Source organism: Notolabrus celidotus, chromosome 5 (genome assembly GCF_009762535.1).
Source record: "Notolabrus celidotus isolate fNotCel1 chromosome 5, fNotCel1.pri, whole genome shotgun sequence".
In the NCBI taxonomy this organism is placed as follows: domain Eukaryota; kingdom Metazoa; phylum Chordata; class Actinopteri; order Labriformes; family Labridae; genus Notolabrus; species Notolabrus celidotus.
This window is the reverse complement of record NC_048276.1, coordinates 20,847,184-20,872,687: the sequence shown is the minus strand read 5'-3', so window position 1 is coordinate 20,872,687 and position 25,504 is coordinate 20,847,184. Positions and strand designations below refer to the sequence as shown.

The 25,504-nt window shown below is 40.3% G+C and overlaps 1 protein-coding gene across 1 annotated transcript; it reads right to left on the bottom strand.

Annotated features, from left to right (window-relative positions):
* Positions 1–831: 831 nt before the first annotated feature.
* On the bottom strand, positions 832–25,282 carry rps6kb1a (ribosomal protein S6 kinase b, polypeptide 1a). The gene is made up of 15 exons (XM_034683287.1): positions 24,995–25,282; positions 22,213–22,256; positions 18,343–18,463; positions 15,644–15,712; positions 14,873–15,020; positions 12,702–12,759; positions 11,989–12,089; positions 11,744–11,834; positions 11,524–11,614; positions 9,937–10,044; positions 9,786–9,848; positions 9,571–9,648; positions 9,375–9,482; positions 7,277–7,389; positions 832–5,677 (listed from the first exon to the last, which is right to left on the bottom strand). Exons 1-15 carry the CDS (start codon positions 25,064–25,066, stop codon positions 5,413–5,415), a joined length of 1,530 nt encoding a protein of 509 aa, XP_034539178.1. The 5' UTR covers positions 25,067–25,282; the 3' UTR covers positions 832–5,412.
* Positions 25,283–25,504: the final 222 nt, after the last annotated feature.

Sequence of the window (25,504 nt, the reverse complement as noted above, 5' to 3'; positions counted from 1 at the left end):
GCGTCCGGCAAATCGAGTGGTTAGCTCAATTTGGGGACGGTTGAGCTAATAGTCCCGTTAGCAGTTGTAATAATAATAATAATAATAACTGGTATTTATAGCGCCTTTCAAGAAACCCAAGGTCGCTTCACAGGGTAAGGTCTTCGTCTAGGTGGGGATTACACTATGTAATGGGGAAAGGCCTTGAGGAAAGGTGCGTTTTGATTGCTTTCTTAAAAGTGTCCAGCGTTGGGGTGCTGCAGATGTCGGGAGGGAGAGCTCCAAAGAGTGGGGGCTGCCACATTGAAGGCTCGTGCAGGGGGACAGAGCTTTTGAGGTAGAAGCGAGAAGAAGTGTTTGATTTAGTGACGCTGCATCATACCTTTTGTTGGGATGTCCCTCCTCTTCATGCAGACTTCCAGCCTATGTGGCTGGCGTAATGGCATCGGGCTTCTGAGGACTCTGCAGAGGGGCGTACCCCATAGTGAAATACAGGGTGAATGAAAGAGAACTCCACACAGGAGCTTTTAAGCTGGGGTTGGTAGTCTCGGAAAACTAGCATGAATTTGAATGTAGCACTTCCTCAGGACTCCGTCTAACCCCTCCCCTCCTCCCCTCGGAGCTCCTCCAAGGCGACGGTGATTGGTTGGTGTGTTCCAGGTTTACTCCGGCTGTAGATAGCAGCTTTTCTTCGCTCTTTTTTAAGAACACATTATGTATTGATTGCCATCAGGACATAAAGATCATTTTAACCAGTATGACAAAAAGTGTATCTAAATCAGATTACCAACCCCAGCTTTAATTTGAAGTAAGAATAAAAATTGTCACAGATGAAACTCTTTAAACTGGAAATAAATTCAATATTTTTTTATTTTGACCTCATAATGTACATGATACATGTTAACATTCTCACTCTGAAGAGGCAGGTCTACGGCAGGTGATAAAGCAACAGAAATTATGTCATTCAAAGCCCAATAGTGAAAAAACAACTCTGGATTTTGTTTCTGAGCTGAATGTGTTGTTTTTGTTTCCTGACTCCTCTCAGACTTAAACAATTAGATCATATCATTATCAGCAAAGGCACAATGCCATCATCATACGTATTTGCATCTTTTTTTTTTGTCATAAAAACTACCCCCTTGCCTTAAGCACTGCAAAAACACAAAATGAACTTCAAGTTTTCAGCAAGGAAAGAAAAATATCAAAATGCATTCTGGAAATCCCTCACAAATATGATTGTATGCCTCACAATAAATACTGTCAGACTTTGCCATCACCGTCATCAGTTTTGGTACAGGGAAGAAAAAGACTCATCTGAGGTTGCTTTAAGACATTTTCAGCAGAAATGAAATCATTTGTTACGTGCTAACTACTATGAGAATAAGTCTCCAAATCAATTTATCACACATTCTGCAGCCTCATCTAAATAATAATACCACATAATAAATACAAAGATTGCATAGTGTGAACGATGCAAACTAAATGGCACTTAAAATAAATACAGTAACAATTTAACAAAGGAATAAAAATGGAGTGGTCTTAAATACAATGTTGTCTTGGAATGATAGAGTAAGAAAATCAAGCAGCAGCTCCTCAAGTTTAAAAAAGTAACTTAGAGAAAAATCTAAATCCTCTGAGCACCACTGTGGAACAAAACATAACTCTTCAAATCAAACGTGAAATTATAACAGAAAGGGTTATCGGTTTCAAATCATTTGGTTAATTGAAGAGTGGTTAAAGTATTTGGAAAAACGGAAGTAAAGGAGCCATTATCACTGAAGCTTCTTGTTACTCATCCATCGTTCAGTTAGTGACATGGGAAACTGCAGCCAACATTTCAGTTAGTGTTAGGGTTAGAATGGCCAGACTTAGGGCCCAGTGGTTCAGAGGTGATCTACCTTTTAAAGAGGTTTTTCAAAGGAAAAAGAAAACGAATATCAGATTTGATGAGGTAATTCAGTCTTAGTTTTTATCCAGATCAAACCCTTTTTGAGCAGGTTTGAGATACCTTTGATCCCCCAAGTCAGGGTTATCTTGGTCCCAGCAGTGGGCTGGATTCAGCTTTAATTACAGGATCAAAATGTGCTACATATTTTAGTAGGTCAAGAATACAATATTTTTGCAATGATATATATTTACAAAGAAAAGGTAAAACAATTGAACATCCTGTTGTAGCATTAGCAGCAGCTTTGATGCTCTAAACCTGGACGCTGTGCCCTTGAATAAACGTGTGGTTAGTCTCTCTGTACTGACCGCGTCCTTGTCTTAAAGTTGTTATCACAAGTCCCACCCCTTCTTGGTTTTGATTGGTCAGTGACATTGACGGGCGCAGTGGTGTTCCAAAAGTTGAGCAGATGCTGCACTTAGGACACTAAGGGCTAAAAATGCTGAACTACTTTGGTTTGTACAGAAAGTAGGGGCTCCAAAAAATGCCATTGGTGGATACAAGAAGTGTAAAAGAAATTCTGGTAATCTGTATTTTGCTATCTTCTGTGTCTAGATAAGGTTGATCTCCTCCAGGTTGTCCTTAAAAAAGTGAAAAAAGTAAACTTGGTGAACTGATAGTGAACAGTAAAAAAATGTGGATTCCCAAATCCAGTTCATCTTTATCCTGATCAAAACTTTGGAACAACCGGGCTCATCGTGCAGCTTCATCAATGTCTCTGATCAGACAGCATTAACCCCTCCAGCCATGTTGATATTAATGCAGGCAAAGCTCCCAGGCTAATATTCTTGAGGGTGAGCGTGTTCAGGTTTTTAGTGTTTAATATGATAGCGGAGTTGAAGCTGATATCACAGAAATACTGCAGGGTTCTTACAACACCTCATGTCAGGGATCCAATACTAATGTTTCATCACAACCTCTTATACAGACACACCTTTAAGCACCGGTATTCTCTCTGTCTAACATGTGGCTGGGTACTTTTTAAAATAACTGAACATGACTTGTAACTTTATGAGGGACAAACTCATGTCTGCGGGGTCAAAGTCCTGCATTGACTTAAGCTGACTTAATCTGTCTTTATGCTACATCACTAAGAGCAGTTATAGATGAAAGCCCTGTGTGTGTGTGTGTGTGTGTGTGTGTGTGTATGTGTGTGTATGTGTGTGTGTGTGTGTGTGTGTGCGCGTGTGTGTGCATGTGTGTGCATGAGCGCGGGTGTGCCTTATGTAGATGTTTTGGAGACGTTGAGAGACTTTACAGAGCCTCAACTCAGGATTGAAAACAGTTTTGGTCTTCAGAGCTAAACGTACAGGATATAAGTGACGCACAAAAAAAAAGGCATTTGGAGTCTGTTTACATTCAACACAAAGAAACTAAACAGTGTTTCTGGAACAAAGGCCTCCTACAGAAAGCGTCCCAGTCGTTTGGTATTGATTGTGGTGGAAGTGATATGTTTTTATCTCTTTCTTTTTACAGCTGCTTTTTTAAATATAGGATGCAAAGTCCACCTGCTCCAGAGAAAAGGCAATGTGATTGTTTCCTCAAAAATAAAGGAATGCTGTGTTCACTGTGGAATATTATGCAATGACCCTGCAGACTAACAAGACTCCCTAAGCACACTGCATTTCACCCCTGTGCACAGAGTCACAAAGAGGCGTATTCACAAAATGATTGTGGATCTTTTGCGCGTGCTAAATCTTTGCAAGTGAGACAAAAAGACACAATCTAAATCAGAGTTTAAGGGTTACATGTATCCAAAACTGCTCTGCAGAGCAAATAGCACCTCTGTGTGTTGCTGTTGTTTGCGCATACCTAAATGATCCATTATGTATTCATTTGGGGCAAATTTGTTTCAAATGAACCAAAAACATCCACAAACACAAGCACTAACAGCCACATGCATCATATTTACAGTCTGCTGAGAGCTGGTGGTAGTATTCTTAAGGTATGGCACGTTGTAACTTTGCAGTGATCATGACAACACTTGTATGACGGGTCCCCTCCCTGTGGAGCTCATTTGTATGTGCACAGATTTGAACTATGTTAGGAAGAGAGCGCACAGCGCAGCTCAGCACAGCAGAGAGTGAGGATGCTGACAGCTCATCTCCTCAGTCAGACGCAAAACAAGAGCAAACAGCACTGATCTACAAAACTCTACAGGTCTGTTTGCACTGGAATATCATTAGTCTGATATGCTTTGTGAACCAGACCATGAGATAGCGGGAAGATGGTGCAATTGGCGCAATTTGGTGCTATTAGTGGCCTTAATCTATAACAAGTGAATGACTCCCAGAGTTTTGTTAGTGTGATATGTATTTTTCAGTAACTGTGGTAGCTATACGAGTAGAGCCTTTACAAAAGAAATATTTCAGTAACTTAGCTCAACCCTAAGATTGACCCTACGCCTTATTGTAACTTCAAACAGAGCTGACTTTGTATTTATTCAAGATCACTGTTTCACAAAGATACAATTAAATTGGTGCAATTTGTAATTGTGCCGTGTTCATGGCTGAAACCCAAGAAATGACTTCTCTGCAGACTTTTACCTGACTTTTAAGTTCTCATTTAAACTACCACAACCTAATTCATTCAGCTGAATCGTGCTAGAATATGTTGACATCAGGATCCATTCAATTCTGTAAAAAAAAAAAACCTACTCAGACAGGGTGTGTATTCTTAATTCTTTTTGATAATGATCTTTTAGGTGCAAGCCATGATCATTTCCCTGATCTAACCTAACCGCAATCGTCTTCTTTTGCTTTGCAAAACAGCTGCAGTGTAGCTTTCAGCATCATGTGTTTTTCTAAAAGAATGCTTTCAGGTATTATCTGTCATGTATTTTGGCTTTAGTGGCTTCCTTGGTAAAAGAGATACAACTATCCAGGGAAACACATGGACTTATTAAAGAATGAACACTGCTTTGTTCAACTACATCTCGAGTGATATGCTGATTTTTTGGGAGTCCTGCCATCTGACAGTGTGAATTGCTAGATTTTTATCACAACATGATCAATGAACAAAAAAAAATAAGGTCGACTGAGGGAGAATTAACTTCCCCCTGTCACTTTATCTCTCACTGATGGCGGCATCTACTTGTAAACACCAAAAGTAACATTGTCCAAAGTTGACGATAAAAGAGCACCATTCAATCACATGATAAAGCCAGTTGAGTCCACCAAAACCACCCCAGCAGTCATCAGATGACACAACCAAGCTAACAAGCAAGTCAACTTTCCTTGAGAGCACCTTCTCCTTTGACTGACCACACGTCTTCTGTACTGAACCTGCTGATTATCTGCATCAGGCTGTGGAGGCCAGGCTGAGTCTGGAAGCTTTTAAGAGGCCGAGAGACGGGAAGGCGCTGCGTGAAGGGCTGGTGATCTGCTTTGACAGTGTCAGTCAGTCAATTTAAAAAGATTCTAAGAGTCTCTTTGAGAGAAAAACAACAAAAGAGGAAGAGTCCTAAATGTTCACAGGCGAGCCGGGTGTCATAAGTTCATGCGTAGATGTTCAGGTCGTTTGGAGTTCAGGGGGTAAACCTGCTTTTTGTATGACCCTGCGTTGATGCCTGAAGGGTGCCTGATGGGGAGAGGAGCAGAGGCTTCACAGTTGCTTCCACCGCTCGTGTCCATGTGCTCCACCACCGACACCTCCATGGGCAGATCCACGGAGTTACCAGGGGACAGCAGGGACGGGCAATCGGTCAGTGTCGGAGGCCGAGGCCAGCAGTCCCCCCCGACGAATTTCACTGGACTGTGAAACAGGATGAAAGGAACTTAAGTTATTCCTCTGAGGGCTGTCTTTGATAAAACAGACTATGTTGTAAGAATGTGTTGCCTCTTGAAAGAGTTCGCAGTCCTGAAAAAAGTAGAGTTTAAAGCAGCACTGTTTTCGCTCAGGGTTTCCATTACAGCGTTGTAACAGATTTCTGGTGTTCATCCGGCTTTGAATTTCTACACTGAACCACACAGCAACATATCAGTGTCAGTGTGTTAGGGATAGACAGATTATTGGCCAGGCCGATTATTGGTGCCGATATTTCGCATTTTGACGCATATTGGCATCAGCCTTTTTTAAAAATCCGACGGCCAATAAGAGATCAATTTAAAACTGGGTTATTTTGGCTCAAAATTCACTAAATCACGTGGCAGAAATGACACCGTCTGCAGAAACCATAGCCTAACTTGTGTTCCATTTCTCCTGCAGTTTCTCATCACAGGGGACGAGCTGAGCAGCATCCGTTGTGGCCCCTACAATTACTAGTGATTTAAAACTCATACAACCCCACTTCAAAAACACTGAAATACCCCCATAAAACAAAGATAAGTGAAAGATTAACATTTCAGTTATATTGACATTTTAGAAAACGTTATTTACTGTTGAAAACTTTAGGGAGCTGTTTATTTGTTTTCATTTAACTTTATAAGACATGCTGCTGAGCCGGGGAGCTCCCTGCACTTTGTTAGAATTTAAAAACAAAGATGTCTATTGTCTAAGATAAAAAAAAAACCTCAACATGTTGCAAATCTGAAAAGCTGTTTAATAAACATATGCTTAAAGGCATTTAAACACAGTTAGGTGTCGGAGTTTGTATTATTCACATTTTTAACGCCAATATTTCCCCTTTTACTGCAAATTAATATTGGCTCTAAATATTTGGCCGATAACCAATTATTTGGTATAATTGGTTATCCGCCTCTTTCACTATTAATAATCGGTATCGGCCCCAAAAAACAAATTATGGGTCTATCTCTACAGTGTGTTCTGTGAAAGCAAAAGAGGCATGTTCACAAAGAGTGCCCCCCTCACATACGCTGTGCTGTTCCGTTCCTGCAGTTGCACCTCTGTGACTACCTCTATTGCCAAAAGGCAAAAGTACTGCAATATCTAAGCCTCTAGTCAACTTGTCCAACCAGAGATGGGACGGTCCATCAATCTGAAGTGTTAATATGAAAATATGATCACAAATAACATTTGAGATTCACAGCAACAGACTACTGTATATTCAGACAAAGGCAAAGTGTAAAGTAGAAAATGCTGGCATGCTGGCACAGAGACCACTGAGGAGTTTGTTCAAATACATCCCAAAAAATCCATACAAATGGATGAAAAAAATGTGGGATTTACTGTATTGTCCATTTTTACTCATCTATTTCTGGTGCTGGAGAGACCGTGCCGTTGGAAGGGAGCTTTTGTTTTTCTAATGACCTGCTTCAGATCAATCTGGCAACATTTATAAGCTCAACAAATGAGTAATCGAAGCAGGAAGGACTTGCTGTGTTGAAAATCTGTAAATGATGACCAAAAGAATTCAATGGAACCAGAGAGAGAGAGAAAAAAATTTGTTGTTACCTCACAGGTGTTCTTGGGCTTCCAGGGAACTTCCGCGGTGAGCGGACCTTTGGCTCGAACGAGAACTTCTCTTTGACATTTTCCAGCACAGATGGGGCTACATATGTGAAACCCTGAGGGAAGAGGAGGGGGACAATAACAGAGAGATGTGAGTCCACCTCTTCAAAGACCATGTTTCCAAAAACAACCCACAGCTGATGATGAGCAATGAAATGCTGAGTAAACCGGATCATGCAATGTGGTGAAACAGTGAGAGGAGCTTCCAGGAAACCCAGCAACACTGGACCAGATGTGATGCATTAACAGATTCTCGTAAGAGCCACTTGTTGAGAAGGATAAAAACAATATTAAGTCTACAGCTGATCTTTGTTTGTGCATGTGTTTGTTTACATGATGTTTTGATGCTGCACGGGAATTCAAGTTTTGATCTAGGAAGTTTTTACTCCTGCTCACAGTCAGACTGAAGTCACATTTATTGACAAGATAAAGAGTATGAAAACAAACAAGTGTTGACAAAACTAAATCTCTCTTCTCAGTACGAGCAGTTAAATGTTGAACATAAGTCCTTGAAATGTCTGTCTGACACAGCAGTCTGCACTTGCGCTGTTGGTGTTTTCTATGATATTATCAGTATTTAAAGATTCTACAAAAAACAGTGAACAAAAGCAGGTGGAACACAATCCACTGAGGGTCATTTCTGTACATCTAAAAACAGACATCTGCATGCGAGTACAGCTAACAGCCTGTTCTATGCAGATTAAAAAAAAGCTACCTTTGGCAACAAATCTGTTTAATGCGGTGTTGCAAAAACAAATCAGCGGTCAGACTTCCTGACTACTTGGAATGTATCAGAAATAGGAAACATTTTGAAAGTTTGCTGCCACTCTTTGGGACAGACTGACAAAGTTTTCCCTTTTACTCTTTAAAAAACTGTATTATGTATTTGTTATTTCAGCAAACTTAAGAACTGTTTATTGCAAGTAAATCACAAGAAATCAGTTGTTTTTGGGTTTTTTTATACTGCTGAAGTAAGCCAGAGTAAAGCCTCTGTGTAGCTTATTATTGACAGTGAAACTGAGACTTATCAGAAACAGATGAACAGGGATTCCTCAAAGAGATGTAATGAACTAGAAATTACACCATTTATTTTGCAAACATCAAGAGGGGCGCGTCCGGCCTTTGCTTTGTTCTGAACTTGTGATCACTTCTGAAGTTTGACAGTGAAGAAAAGTTGTAAGTTACTAATCACTTGTTTAAGAGGAACGCCCGCAAATTTGGTTATTGTTTGAGAAGGCATTTATTGTAGAGGGCTGAGGGGTTTCAAGATTGTGTGATTGGGTGGATGCTACGATATATTATGATGTCAGATTAGTAAATGTTATCGATTCTTCTTAACGATTCATTTCCCAGCACAACGTCACGTCACGTTGCGGTACATTGCATTACGTCACACACTCTGTGACGCAGAACTCCTTCAACCACAGAGAAACATGGAGAGGAAAAGCGTTTTTCCTTTCCAAATTCAAAGTAATTTTCACCAGGGTCCAGGGCCCACGTCCGGACTCACGTGGCTGAAAATGAGGCACAGAGAGCGGGTAAAATACCTCCGCGATGACCCCTGGAGGCAAAGCGTTTTTCCTCTCCAAATTAAAAGTCTTTTCATCCAGGCTTGAGGGGCCACGTCCGGACTCACACGGCCGAGATTGTTCAGTATGTTCAAGTTGAATATGTTCATGTTCAGTCTTGTGCAGACATCATTTTGGAAAAAATAAAATGGCTGCTTTTGCTGCGAAAGACTGTGTTGAACTACTTTTTCTCCCCTCAAAAAAATACTCAGGAATCGTTTGGAGAATTGATAAGGAATTGGATTCATAAGCAGAATCGAAAATGGCATTGATATTGATAAAATCTTATCAATTCCCACCCCTACAGATTAGTGTGTTACTTTGCGTACTTGCCTACACATGTACTGCATTTAGTCATTTATGATACAGGTATCAAGATAACTCTGGTGCTGCTCTTCTGTACAAAAAAGAAGTTGAGACAGAGGAGCAACAAGTCTTGCTGTGTACCAGGAGGTTAGGCTTCAGTAACTCACCAGGAAGACTTGATTGGCACTTTCGCTGAGCGTGGAGTCGTCAGGACTGTCCACGGGGGTCTGGCTGGTGAACTTGGAGTCAAACTGGCTGGCGTCATCAGCTGATTGCTGCCAAAAGAAGCAGGTCAGTTAATCACATTTTATGGACAAGTCACGGAGGAGGAGAAGGAGGAGAAGCAGGAAATGAAAAACTCACCAGGAAAGGTTTGAATGGAGGCTCCACTTTACGGGCGAGGAGGTCATCCCAGTTTATGTGTCGAAAGAATGGATGGGCCTTTAAAACACAGAGACAGCAACCAGGTTTTGATATTTTCATGACTTCTAAGAAGCATTTTCTGAATCTTCAAAAATCAACATAGGAACACACTGCATGCACACACTCCTGAGTCTATTTTTGATAAATACATTTACCTGGACCTCTGCAGCATCTCCTGGTCCAGCTCCGAGCCGTAATGAGGCGTTTCGTTTCAGCAGCTGAAAGAGAGTTTAGACACTCAGTTTTCTGCCACTCAGGCCGTTTCAGCCAGCAGAGACAAGGAGTCAAGGGTATTCCATTACTCACCTTTTTCAGGAGGTCCCTGGCTTCTTGTGTGAGGTAAGGCGGAAGGCTGAGTTTGCATTTCAGGATTTTGTCAATCGTCTTTTTTCTGTTTTCACCGGTGAATGGAGGCTAGAAAAACAAAGCAGGACAATAACAACAGTCAGAAAGAGCAACACTAGCACATCTAACATCTGCAGTGCTGTAATTGTTTCAATGTCATGACTAAGTTGCACATTCATCAAAACAAGCTTTCAATTTTGGCCATCCAAATCAAAAGCAGGATAAAAAATTATCCACGTTTTTTCCCTCCTCTCACACACACCAGAAACTTGCAGCTGCAGGTTTGTACACATCATTGTCACTCTTTTCATTAAGACTGCAGTTCACTTACTTTGCATTTTGATTAACATCAGCCTTGCAGACAGCTGTCAGCTGGTCACTTTGTGCACACAAAGAGCTGACTGTGAACAGGCAAGAGGCCACGTGTCACAAACTGCTTTTAAACCCTAAATGGGATGCCTAATCTACATGCTACTCTATTATCTTAGATTATGTAAATGACAATATCTTGGTACTGTCTTTTTTTTCTGCCCTGAGTGTGATTTGTTGATATTACTTGACAGGCTGTCCATCAAAATAAGAAAACATGCAGCAAGAAGCACTTCATGGATTCAAAACAAGTGTGTGTGCTCTCTAGACTGGGATACTTGCAGTCTTTTAGAACAATGAAAGCTCTAAGGAACTATGGAAAAGTATGTGTGTGCACATGATGGATAGCATTTATTTACCCCTACTTTCACCACTTAACATAAACATGAAAGTATCCAAAAGATGTCACATTCCTGGTATCCTGTAACATTAGAATTGATTTAAAGCTGGGGTTGGTAGTCTATGAAAACTAGCATGAATTTGAATGTAGCATGTCTTCAGAACTCCGTATAACCCCTCCCCACCTCCCCTCGAAGCTCCTCCAAAACGATGCCCCCCAGGGCAAGGCCCGAGGTCGAGCGAGAGGGGCAGTCAGTAGAGTCAGGGGAAGCAGAGGCAGGGGACGGGGAGTGAACGCCGGGGAAATGTACGCACAGGAGGCAGGCAGAACTGAAGGAAGGGATTGGATTGGTTAAAAATTTTGGGACCCAAAAACGGTGATTGGTTGGTGTTTTCCCAGGTTTCCCAGGTTTAGATGGCAGCTTTTTTTCGCTCTTTTTTAAGAACACATTATGTATTGATTGCCATCGGGACATAAAGATCATTTTAACCAGTATAACAAAAAGTGTATCTAAATCTGACTACCAACCCCAGCTTTAATTGAGTGCTTTAAAGTTTTAAAAAGTAACTTATCATGGACTGTACAACTCTAGGACCCTGAAAACTACCCTTCTGTGTGTAAAATCCAAAGTCCCTGACAGATAACTATATATAACACATGCCTGTTTCAAAAGCAGAGTATACCATATTCATACTAATTATGGGAAATTAGTGTGCTATGAATGTTTCCATCCAAGTAAGAGAAACATGTTAAAATCTCAAAAGAGAGAGACCCTTATATTGCAGTCATGATCAGTTTATTTATCAATGCAGCTCTTTGGTTGGTTAATCTGCACTTACTGCTCCTGTCAGCATGTCGTACATCAGGGCCCCTAAGCTCCACCAGTCCACTGCACGGTTATGTCCGCTCCTCATCAGGATCTCTGGAGCCCTGAGGAAGGACACGTGTGTGAAACATAAAACAGCTGATACATCGGTCTGTAAGGGAAGCGGGAAATGTGAGGACAAAGCAGGAAGCTGAACTCATTTATTGACTCTGGATGATGAGTGTGTGACGTACATGTACTCAATAGTCCCACAGAAGGTGTGAGTAACCGTCCCGTCGTGGATGGACTCCTTGCACAGACCGAAGTCTGTGAGCTTTACATGACCTACAGGAAAACAGCCAAAGAAGGAACATGAGGAAACTACAAACCAGAGAACATATAGATTAAGTCTCAGATTACTCGGAGTAAAAATTCAGTCTAAGAACTAAAGGTCATGAGAAGAAAGGACAAGTATGTAAGTGCCCTCATGTTTCTATACCGTTGTTATTTAGCATGATGTTCTCAGGCTTCAGGTCTCTGTAGATGATGCCTTTCTGGTGCAGGTGACCCAACGCCATCGAGATCTCAGCCAGGTAGAAACTGTGCACATGAAAAATAGACTTTAAATTCAGCACAGATGCATTTACATGAAGTGTTCTTCCACTAAACGTATCACTGATCATATTCATCCATACATTTCCACCGAGTGTTCTTCAATAATCTGCAGTGAGGCTGTCATTTCCAGGAATATTACACACCCTTATTTGTCCAGCAGCTCAGCTCATGTAATCACTGTTTTCATCACAGGCTGTGTTTATAAAACAGAGCAGCTGGTACGGCAAGTATTCCTGTTTTAAGTTAACGTCACAGTGACTACAAACTGTGTCACCATCAGCCTGTTTTCCAAAATGAAAAGCTTGTTTGTTTAACCGTCAGTGTTAGTTTTCTACCATGCTTCAATGGCTGTTTTTCAGGATACCAATACAGTCCCCATTTGGAAATAGTTTCATGCTGTCACTTGTGTGGGCGGCTTTTTAATATGTGTGTTAACATAAGAAGTGTGGTTAGGAGAGGGGGAGGAAAAGATTCAAAGACATTTAGATTTGACATGTTTAAGAAAAACATCCCGAAACAGAAGAGTTTCCAGAAACTCAATCGTTTGTATTCATTTCTCAGAGAAAGATTTTTTTTGTGTCGGACGAACTAACTCACCACGCCGTGTCCTCCATGAAGATGCCCTCTCTCTCCAGCTGCATAAACAGCTCCCCACCTGCAGGCGCCGCAAAAACAACATATCAGTCGAAGGTATTTACAGTGGAAATAATGAATCATCTATTACCAGATTCAGAGACAAATGCCTCATACTTTCTTAATCCCTGGAGGGGAATGTGTTTTTTTTTCACCGTTTCCAATATGTAGGTTATATTAGAAGGTTGTCTGCTGTCACTGAGTCTCCTGCATTACTGTTTAACAGGGTACGGCAAAGGGCAGTCTTTCAACCAGGAAGCAACCACGTCATTTTCAGCTAACACAGTAAACAAGTGTTGGTCTACAAAGCTTTCCTGGAGGATAAATAGGAAACAGCAACAGCTATAGAGTAGGATTAAAGCTAGGGTTGGTAATCACGGAAAACTAGCATGAATTTGAATGTAGCATTTCCTCAGGACTCCGTCTAACCCCTCCACCCCCTCCCCTCGGAGCTCCTCATAAACGATGCCACGCTCACATGTACGAGCGCCACTGATTCGCGACCATATGATCGTGACGGATTCAAAACCCGTCCTCAGCACATCGTTTGTGTTTTGCACTACGTCAACTCATGTCTCACTCAGTGATAAGAAAACACCAAAACATTATCATAGTGAAAGTTAAAAACACAAATTAACATGAAATGTACGCTTTGCAGGAGGCGGGCAGAACGGCAGGATGGGATTTGATTGGTTTCATAATTTGGATCCTGATGGCAGGGATTGGTTGGTGTTTTCCCAGGTTTACTCCGGCTGTAGATAGCGGCTTTTTTTTACTTCTTTTTTAAGAACACATTATGTATTGATTGCCATTGGGGCATAAAGTTCATTTCAACAAAAAGTGTATCTAAATCTGACTACCAACCCCAGCTTTAAGGTTCAACTGCAACATCCATGACGGTGCCTAAACGGTCAAGTCCTTTAGCCAAACCAGAGTAAGATTAGTCAGAACTATGGACTGTTTAAATGTGAACTTAGTCTCAATGACATCACTCGTTGTTTTCTGAAGTGATCTCTATATTGGAAATACTGACTCCAAATAACTTCAAGCTAATCTAGAAACCATCAAAGAGACGGAGCTGAGGCTGCTGCCTTGCCACCCAGCAAACCGCTACAACCCCCCCATACAGCCAAAACACTTTTTGTCTTTAATTGAGAAGTCTTTCCAATCAGAGCAACAGATCACAAAGTTCATTTACTTTATAGTACACAAAAATGTGCTTTAAATGAATGAGTTTTGATATGTCTCAGGGCAAAAGTTTAGAAAAGATCTCTGCAGCCAGAAGTGATCAGAACGTATTAGCTATGAAATATTTTTTTGTTATTTGTTATGGACAAATTAATTGAGTTCAGAGACTAAACCGATTTTAGAGCAAGGCTTTGTTTATGTCTAACTCTCCTGTAACAAGAGATATCTCCTGATGGGATCGTACAGGGTCTCTAGTGGATATTTGAAGAACTGCATTTTATTGCACTTCCACATTGGCTTTAAATTTTGAACACTAGAAGTTTCCTATTGATCAGAAGAACTTCACACACTCATGTCCAATATTTCTAAAGCATTTTGTAAAACAATTACCTTTCTCTCTTTGATTTATTTCAAAAGTTGATTTTAGTATATTAACCTGCTGCTAAGGTCCACCGAGAGGCAATGCTGGTAGTTAAGGAGGTCTTAGACCTCCTGTATTGATGGAGATGGTTTCTATGGACACTTTGTGCTTGAACAACTATCAAGAGTGTAAATCAATCAATCAATCAATCAATCAATCAATCTATCTATCTATCTATCTATCTATCTATCTATCTATCTATCTATCTATCTATCTATCTATCTATCTATCTATCTATCTATCTATCTATCTATCTATCTTCTTCTATTGACACTAAAGGGCTGTTTTGGTCATAGTTTTTGAAGCAGAAAAAAGGGGTTGAGGAAAAGTCTCTTAGAACAAAACGTTTACTTTGCGTTGAACATTTCACTGAACATTGTTGTTTAGGTTTACTTTACATATTTTATTGCTTTTTGAGCTCAGTTTGTACCTACTTATATGTTATAACCATGTTCAAAATAAAGATTAGTACGAGTAGATTCTCAACCTTAGGAAACATTGTTTGACTGAACATAGCTCTGCTCACCACTCAGGTACTCCAGGATTAGATACAGCTTTCCCCCAGTCTGGAAGGCATAGATGAGGTCTACAATGAAAGGATGCTTCACCTCCTCCAGGATGTTCCTCTCCGCTTTGGTGTGTGCTGTGTCTTTTGCATTACGCACAATCATAGCCTGGAGTGGGACAGGAAAGCAGCAAGAGTTAGCGCAGTGGAACTATTCAGGCTTTAACTTAAAGCTTGTGTTATAGCTCCAACATCAACTGCTGCCAGGCCAGAGCACATACAGGAAGCCAGGTTGGTAGCTACAGTAAAGTCTCATTAAGCCAATAAACACAGTCATTAACCCAAACCTCAAGCTTCGGGGAATAAGAGTTGGCTTCTGGAGCAGAGTCAGGCACCAGCTCGGTGTCAGCTGCAGAGAGGAGGCCAAGCTGAACAGAAGCAGCACATCTGAGGTTTAATGGCAGAAAGCCTGCTGCCATTATTTTGGGTGGTCTGCCCTTAGCTTCTGGCTTCACGGCTGAATGCACCAGTATGTCACCAGAGACGGCACACAATGACATTCAGCATACATAACAGTAGACACAGTTAAGCTGCATTTGGCCTGTGACTCCACCAAGTATTTAAGGTGCTAATTCCCCATGCATCAACATTTACTTGAATGCAGATGCCATTTCTCTTCCCTGCACTTCCCTGTCTGTACACCAGGGGGCAGACGGGCTCACATTCACCTCACATTCCATGAGTGATTTAATAAACATGTCTTCTTCAGCTAATAAAGACAGATGAACTCACCTTCTTCAAAACTTTCATAGCAAATATCTTCCCAGAGTTGGCACCCGCTACTTTCCGAACTTGAAACACCTGCAAACATTTACAATATGTCAAAGTCAGTATGCATCCACACAGGGTGACTGCATGCAATTTAACTTCCACTCCATACAGGCATGACAGAAACAGTACATCAATTATATCATAATAATAACCTCCCAGCAGCCATAGTATCACAAAATAATTCTGCCGTGATAGCAGAAATAAAGAAATGGAATAATTAAGCAATGAAAAGTTGTTAATTATTCTAAGCTAGATTAGTTTAGCCTAAATCGCACACTGAGATGGAGACAAATACCTCATGATAAGCTTTTAAGGAGCTAACAAGTTATTACTTTATGTGCAGCAGCAGAGAAAGTGTGTGCAGCAGGTCTGATAATGTTGCAATATTGCATGCAAAAGCCAGTGCTGCCAAAATTAAACTTTGGTTTAAAGCGTTTGAGGTTAAAGAGGCTCTGACCCAACCGAACAGGAGGCAAAGAGGTGGAGCTAAGCCGGAACTTTAGCCTCCTGTCAACAGCTACAGTGAACCTGCCTGTCAATTAAGTTAAACTAAGCACCCAATTATGCAAAACTCATAATCTTAATTTATTAAAAAATAATGAGTTATTTAAGAGTCCACCCTGTCTAGTGTGCAAAAAAAGAAATGAGCTATTCAGACCACATTTGTACTTTGAACCAGGCTGTAAACACTTTTATTTCTGCTCTAAAGATGGGTCTTTTTGCAGCTTTCACAGCCAGCCCCAAGTGGACACTCGAGGAACTGCAGCTTTTAGCACTTCCACATCAGCCTCATTTGTTTGCCACATTTCTTTTCCTTTTTTAAAGTTATATTTTTGAGCTCTTCGCCTTTATTTGATAGTACAGCTGAAGAGACGGGAAATGTGGGGAGTAGAGAGTGGGGAAAGACATGCAGGAATTGGTCGTGGCCGGGAATCGAACCGGCGACTCCTGCAATGAGGACTGTAGCCTCTGTATGTGGGGCGCTTAGACCGCTAGGCCACCAGCGCCCCGACATACATACATTTCTGACTAGATTTATTTTTGGCAAGCAAAATGACAATAATGAAAAAATATGAATGCGTCTTTTGGGAATTCAAATTACCTTTGACGATCGGGACAACATTAACTTTGTCATATCTTTCAGAGATATCATTTAGGAGTGAAAAATCTTTTTAGTACTGCCAGGAATGGTTAAAAGCTGCTTTAGAGCGTGTTCAAAGCTCCTTCAAGGAGTTTTCAGCTGGTCATTTAACAGACTGAGATTATTGCTAACGCCCCTAGTAAAGTAAACCAGAGCAACAAGAGAAAGATTGACTGTTATTAGAAATCGTATTGACCCCAATATAAGATTATTATTTTTTAAATACATCTGAAAAAGAAGGATCATCTTGTATTCGGGGTTAGTAATTATAGGCCAATATTCCTTCTTGGACTACCAGTTTGAATGTGTTATCCAGGAAGTGATTAAGGTTCCTTTTTTTTTGATAGTGATCCCTTTCGGCACACCATAGTTAGCCACCATAGTTTCCTGTGCATTTCTAACACTAATATGCATTTGAATAGCGCATGTCACTTAAAAAAGCTCCCAGACGGCTCAGTTTACAAGTCAAAAGTAATCTGCACTTTGTGTCAAACAAATTAAAAGTATAACTAAAGTTCTGATGGTCGCTTTAAGTCCAAGTGATGAATTAATACAGATTACAGTCAAAGTTTTAAAATGACTTATACTTCTATTTTCTGATTAAGTTTAGTTTTAAGTAAAATGACTTTCAAATTTCGCAAAAACATAAACTAGAGAATACAAAAACAGATGACATGTGATTTTAGAGAAAATGCTGGCCGAGAAATTCCCAGGACGCAGAAATCGACTTGTTAGTCATCAGACATAAAACCACTTCAAGAAGGAATAAGTCACGCATCTACTTGCCAAGTGAGAAGTGTTTCCAAAATAACTGTGATGTGCACTTTCTTTGCCAGGCTCAGAAAAAGAGAGGTCAGAAAATTTCCAGAGCTCCATGTGTTGGTAACACAAAAATAAAACAATAAAGTCAAACTTCCAAACGTCAGTGGGCTTACACTTCGATAGAAGAGGGTGCAGATGATTACAGTGTGGTATTATATTGATGTGGCTAAAGAGGGGGCCGTTTTATGACGGCAGATCTGATGTTTGAAGGTGCAGTATGAATTGTAAAACTTCCAACCGCTTCAACACAGTGTCATGTATGTCTGGGTTTTTGAGAGGCTTCTCATAAACAGCTGTAATTTTCAGCGTGCAAAACTTCATTTCCAGTAAAAGAGTCCCCACCCGATTCAATGCAAAGACAACTGCAGGTGTCTGCACCACATAATGACAATGTGATGACAGGTCCAAACCAGAGAGGTTAAGGACACAGGGGTATTCCCCCACTTTTCAAACTAATCTTTCAGAACATTTCATCGTGTTTGTGTCAATCGTTGTGGATTTTTATTGTCTACACAGCTCTGCACAGCTGTTTCACTGTTATCTGACCAATGCTATGGTTTCAACCTGCAATGTCCAAACTTCCAGTCAATTTATTGTATATTTATGCAGGGAAATCAAAGAAGTCACTGTCATAAGAGTGCTGCCAATGACTTGAGTTCATATCTACATTCTTATGTCAGGGAATCAGATGCCTCACCTTTCCATAGCCACCTTTCCCCAAAACTTTCAGCAGCTCAAAGCACTCAGGCCTGATCTGCTCTGTTCCCATATTCACGCTGTTCTCAGAAATTTCAATCTTCTCACAGTCGTCCATGTTACTGGAAAAACACAGAAATACAAGAAATAAGAACATTAACATCTGATTCATAGCATTCAATCAACACTGTGCTTACATTTTCCAAGATACACCGCAGTACATCAAAGAGCGTTACAAGCATTTGACCTAAACATAAAATAGAGTTATATTATTTGAGGCTGACATATACATATATGTGAATAGTTTAAATTTTCAGCATGTGAATGTGCCTCAAATAAACCCATCAATACGACCAGTTTGTAGTTATTACAATGTGATCCAATCCAAGATATAAGCCGTACTTCCTCAAATAATAGCTAGTCTCTGATAATGGTCAAGGCAAACAAAGGCCTGTCCCAGTTACAAACCTGGATATTCTCTGGTTGTTCTATTTTATGTCAATTTCAACTGAACAGAATGTTTATTTTCATTCCTTTAAATTAATAAATTCAACAATTAATAGAGCAAATTGCCACACTGTCATTTGCAGTGACATACAAGTGCCAAAAGATGGCAGTAAATAAGTTACAAGTGCTTTATAGAAGATAAGCAACTCACTGAAATTCCCATAATACCTCATTGCCATTGTTTGTCGTTGACAGCTTAGTTTAGAAATGTATATACTAAGTTCATTTACAAGCTGTGGAGGTTAGAAAAGGCTCCAGTAAGTGTTTGAGGAAATAAAGTAAATTATTTCTGGGTGGAAAACTCTGGCCAATCAAAACAGGGAACTTCATTAACCGTTTGATGAAAACGATTCTGATAACTGTCAACCAAAGTCAACTCAACACCTTTGGGAAACCAATTGACCCTTTGGAGTGAACTTTCTCTCCATGAACAAAAACAAAACAGAGATTATTTTATTTGGCCAATAAAATCTGTTAGATGGCAATGATAGCGCCATTGCACCCTTAAGCCTTACTGTCACCCTTATGCAAGGAACCTCTGTGTTATTTTTGATAGTGACTTTAAGTTTGACAAGCAGATAAGCTCAATTGTTAAAACAAGCTTATTTCAGCTAAGACTATTAGCAAAAGTGAAGCCTTATCTTCCCAGAAATTATTTCAAGAGATTGATTCACACCTTTGTTACTTAGCGCTTAGATTACTGTAACTCTTTGTTTGTTGGTCTCGACCAGTCAGCATTGCGCCGTCTACAGGTAGTCCAAAATGCAGCCGCCCGCTTGCTGACTGGAAAGAAACGGCGGGATCACATCAGTCCTGTCCTTGCTTCTTTGCACTGGTTGCCTGTTAACTTTAGGATCCAGTTCAAGGTTTCATTAATTGTCTTTTAGTGTTTAACTTGTCTGGCACTGTCCTATTTATTAGACCTTGTACAGCCTCACAGTACTTCCAGAGCACTTAGGTCATCTAACCAGCTGCTCCTGGCAGTACCTCGGTCCAGACTCTCTACTCATGGGGACAGAGCCTTCTCAGTGGCGACCCCAAAGCTGTGGAACAGCCTACCTTTCCAGGTTAAGAGCTGCACAGTCTGTGGATCACTTTAAAACACTGCTGAAAACCTATCTTTTCTCCTCGGCGTTCAGTCCCAGTTGAACAAGAATCTTTGGCTTTTTACTTTTTTACTCTTTTATTTCCTAAATTGAGCTCTTACTGTTCTTTTATTGTTCTTATTTATTGTTATATTGTGTATGGTTATATTGTATTTTAATATCTGTACAGCACTTTGGTCAACTGAGGTTGTTTTAAATGTGCTTTATAAATAAAGTTTGACTTGACGAGACTTTGACCCTTTTTAAATTCTATTTTAGGCAATATATGTCTTCCAAACCAGCTAAATGCTACATAAAAATCTGGACAGCACGTGACAGAAGAGGTGCCGTGTTAATTTATCAACATCACTTCATAAAAAAAAAACAATTCAAAATGTAAAATAACATGAACAAAAATCTATGTCATATAAAACTATTGTATTTATATTTAGGGCTTTACAATGTACATTAAAAAAAGTCTTAACATTAATTTTAATGAAATACAAGTGAGTTATCCTCTTTGAACCATGATCTATGAGAAATAAAGAACACCAATGGACTAAATATTGATTTAAATGGTTAGTAATGGAGTAAAAAATTAGATTACAACAAATGTGCAATGAGATTTTTTGGGGTTTGGGGACCCAGCAACATTATTGCTGTTCAAGGGGAAACGAACATAACAGGAGGGTTAAGAAGAGTGCAGTTCTTCCATCCAGTTAAACTCAACTGGTAACAGTAAGCAGCTTGTGATGATCAGACACACCTTAAGTGACTTTACCGCTCTTCTTCATCACCTATCTCTTTCTAATGGCAAGCTGGTAAAGTAAGCTTATGTTAAAGGGGACATATCACGCTTTTTTCATCAATATATATTGGTCTAAGAGGTCCCCAAAACATGTCTTTAAAGTTTATGCTCAAAAAAACACTTTGAAATCAGATTTTGGCATGCCTGAAAAGTCCTTTTCTTCATTCCTCATCAGAACACTCTGTTTTCCCTCTGACCACGCCCCCTCCGGAAGTGGATGTGCCTCGGCTCTCCAGCACGTTGATCTAATGTTTACATGTTGGCTGAATATACACGGCTGCTCAGAGATCGCGTTACTTCAACCCTCTGAATCTGATCCTGACGGAGGGGCGCCTGTAGCAGGACCTTTCTGAACGATTGGTCATAGATTTAGTGTTTCTTGTTGTTTTATTTATCAGTATGTAGACGTGTGTCTTGGTACACAGCTACGAACATGTAGCTATGTGGCTATGCTAACTAGCGCTAGCACTTATCCATGATAAATACAAATCATCCACTAGATCTTCAAATCTGCAGACGTGGGGAGTAAAACCGACCTCTGCCAGAAAGGCAGCAGGACCTTTTATGAAGGATTGGTCACAGATTTAGTGTTTCTTGTTGTTTTATCTGTCAGTATGTCGACGTGTGTCTTGGTACACAGCTACAGCTACAGCTATGAACATGTAGCTATGTGGCTATGCCAATTAGCGCTAGCACTTATCCATGATAAATAAAAATCATCCACCAGATCTTCAAATCTGCAGACGTGGGGAGTAAAACCGACCTCTGCCAGAAAGGCAGCGGGACCTTCCAGATTCTGTTTCTTGTTGTTTTATTTATCAGTATGTTGACGTGTGTCTTGGTACACAGCTACAGCTACGACATGTAGCTATGTAGCTATGCTAACTAGCGCTAGCACTTATCTATGATAAATAAAAATCATCCACTAGATCTTCAAATCTGCAGACGTGGGGAGTAAAACCGACCTTTGTGTTTATTAAGACAGCCTACAACTAGCATGCCTCCCTCCTGAGCTCCTTGTTAGCACACATTTGTGCAGGGAATGAAAAACGGAGGAGGGATTCAGTATTATTTTATACAGTCTATGGGCTGAACAAGCTCCGAGCTCTGACTCCGTGACAGACCGGATATTGTTGTTACGTAACAAAAACACGGAAGTCTGAAACGGCTCGTTTCACACACATTTACAGAAAGGTGGAGAAATCAAAACAGGGGCAGAATGGATTTTTTTCATTCTCGGGGGGTTTGTAGACATGCCAGGGAAACATATTTCAGGTAAAGAACCATTACAAAGTCCATTTTGCATGATATGTCACCTTTAAGAGTTAACTGAAACAGGTTCATAAAAACAGCCCTGTAATCACTCAAAATCCCTCAACATAAGTAATAACTGTCCACAAAAATATGTGTAAAAATTACTTTTTTAAAACCCTTTCAGGATAAAGTTAATTAAAGTTCTAGGTATACTCACAATTCAAAACCACTGCACTGGTCCATGTATTCACCGAGCTGACCCTGAAAAGAAGAGGAAAAACAGGAAAAGAAAAATCAACAAACCTGAATGCAAGGGGAACCAACCTCAAACATTAACATGCATGTTTTTGCTTAAATGACTGGGGTTTACCACAATACACCCCTGTAAAATATTTCACTTTAATTCATCTAATTTAAGTTAACAGGTAGCAGCAGCCAACGAATTCCTAAGCTACTGCTATAAGAATTGTTAAATTGTTGAATTGCATTAGGTTCATACAGCTTCCATTATGTTGTTATTATATTATCCCATTGTGGGAGCCTGCTCCAAAAACTTCCTTGGTGTGAGGCAACAGGACTAACCACTGCACCAAAATGCTCTTGTTTAAGCTCATGCATTTTATTTTCGAATAAGTCATAGCATGTGAAAATAAAGAGACAAGACAAAACAAGAACTGCATACAAAGGAACATCAGGACATTAAAAAGTTGAAAATAAAATGTTGTTAAAATCAATAATGAACCCACCTAACATTATATGGGCTTAACTGTGGCACTATTGCCTGAAACAATAACCTGAGTTGTTGTATGAGCCATTCTTTCCTATGTTGTTTTTGTTTTGTGTTTTGTTACTCACACAATCACCACAAGGGGCACTTCAGGTAAACGGGCAGGTAAATACTACAAAAGGGGCACAGGTGAAGTAGTGATCTTGGGAACGGGAAGAGCACACGGTTTTTACCGCTTGTCCTATACCACACATTCGTTTTTCATCACGCCTATCACCATCAAAGTAAGTTGTTTTACCTGTTTATGTTTTGAAACAATAAACGGCAAGAAATAACGCAACAATAACCTCAGATTGGACATTGGATTCTTTTAGAAGCGCGTCAAAAACACCTCACTCCCGCACCCAGACAGTGACTAAAATCCGGTCAGGATAGTCACTACAGTTGTGTTTATATCCGACTTGCTGATAGATGAGTGATGGAACAGTATTCTACGGTGGCCCTGAAGGACAAATCTAATTTACATAAGATGAAACTCTTTTACAAAGTTGGAGACAAATTTACATTTTGGAAAACATTTTTACATTTTATAAAACAAAATTACATTAGCAAAAACACTTTAACCAAGGCCAAAACAAATTTACATTTAAGAAAACAAATTTACAAAAGATGAAACACTTTTACCATTTCTGAAACAAATTAACATTTCATTTTATGGAAAGGGAATGTACCAAATACCGTAAGTGATCCTGAAGTGATGGAGGGAGGGGTCATTTAGTTTGTTTTGATGGAGAGAAACCAAACGGAGATGGACACGGTTTACATATTAGGACATCCTCGGGTCTTAGAGAGAGGTATCAGACCTCAGAGGAAAAAGCATCATGTCTCTGAAAAAGCTCCGTCATATCTCCACAAAACTTTCATCATGTGTCAGAATTCTGATGTAACGGCATCAGACCATATCGCCTCAGGCTAAACGGAGTCCGGCTAAAAGGAGTCAGACTTAACTGTAAAAGTGTTCTTGGTTTGTAAAATTGTTTCCTTAAATGTAAATTTGTTTTGACCTTGATAAAAGTGTTTTGCTGATGTCATTTTGTTTTATAAAATGTAAATTTGTCTCCAACTTTGTAAAAGTGTTTCATCTTTTGTAAATGTGTTTTATCCTTCAGGGCCACCATAGTAAACAGTGAGGTCAGTTAGCATCAGAGCCATTAGCAGCGTTTGTTGACTACCTGTACCTTTAACCAATGTATATCCCACTTATTCTTTATAAAAGTTGTTTTCAAACTAAGCATGTGGCATTTATGTGACTCGATACTATGTAGTTACATCCCTACTACAGGCGGATGCCGATGGAATGTGTAAAACCGCCTCATCTGATAAGTTAGACCTATTATCGGACATGTAGTTAGCTACGCGCGGTTCGACGAGCCGACGTAAGACCAGTCATTTGTAAAGTGGGCACGGTGGGCGTCGTTTTCCAGAGTTTTTAAACAACACGGTCATGTTTGTGCCGAACTGTCGGCTCACATTAGTCCACAGTATTAACGTAATTCGCACAGGAACGGTAGTCACATTAACTTGAGCCGGTGTTCTGTCAAAAAGTGCTACCTATCGAGATGAGGCACTGCGCATTCAAATGAATGCTCCCTTCGTTTCTGATTGTTTTTGTAAAAGTATTGAAACGTAGTATCATGTTCCCACTGTGCAGACTGAGTGAGTAGTGGTGTCATGTTAAATGAATCTGTACTAGGATCACTTTTTGATAGCAGTAGAGACAGGCCTTATTGGTATATGGAGATAAAGCTCCTGGATGCCTCCTTCAGTTTTTGTACTTGTAAAACGTGCTCCAATTACTCTGTCAATGCAATCAGAGCGAGAGGTAATGTAAAACAAAGTGGTTACTGTGAGCAGTATCAGATGAAGGGGGATTCACAGCCTCTGCTATGGATTCACAACGAAGCACAACTCAACGAAACACCGGGAGACACAAACAGCCGTCAACAGTAAAGATAAAGTATGTGCTTTGCCTTGTGTTGGTGATTAAACTTAAATATGTGATGCCATTACTCTGAATGCAGACCGGACATTTGGAAACTTCTGTAACTACAGTGTAGTCTTTTGTGGGGCACTACCGGATTCCGCGGGAAAGGGGTAAACGAGGACATGTCCGAGAATGGAACCACCAGTCCGAGCAGCACAGGCCTCGAAAGTGCTAGCTTAAGCGCTACATTACCAGCTAACTGGCTTTGAACGTTAACGTTTTACTCACCCCATCCTCCAGGTCGTCGTCAGAGACATTCTCATCCGGTTGATCCAAGTCGATGTCGAAAACTCCAGCCATGGCCACGGAACTTGTTTGAGTGTTTGGTCGGAAAACACAGAGCCCCCCTGCTCTCCCCGCTTTATGGGAGAGCCATCACCACTACAGCCGGCTACAGCAGACAGCATGTGCTAGCATCATCCAGCTAACCAAAACAACCACCGAGCAGCAGGAAGCCTCTAGTGTCAGCCACAGGCACTGCTCCACTCAGGGTCATAGGGTGGGTCGGGGAGACGGAAGATAGTGAAAACTGACAATAACAAACAACAGGAGAGACACATTTGATGCGATATTTATAGTTAAGTTAATTTATGTACTTTTACTGCAACAACTACTAGGCAACTAATACTACAAGGAGGAAGACGAGTGTTGATAATCATGAGGGGTTTACTTTTGATTGTAGGTGTAAATATAAGATATACTTTATTTTACTTTATTTGTCCCCTGTTGGGGGAAATT

Coding starts and splice junctions, on each gene's coding strand:
- rps6kb1a (XM_034683287.1), bottom strand. CDS start 25,066: ATGGCTGGAGTTTTCGACATCGACTTGGATCAACCGGATGAGAATGTC. Junction 12,090..12,701: donor TTCATGGAGGACACGGCGTG/GTGAGTTAGTTC, acceptor TCATGTGCACAG/TTTCTACCTGGCTGAGATCT. Junction 7,390..9,374: donor GTGCCAATCAAGTCTTCCTG/GTGAGTTACTGA, acceptor CTCTTCCCTCAG/GGTTTCACATATGTAGCCCC.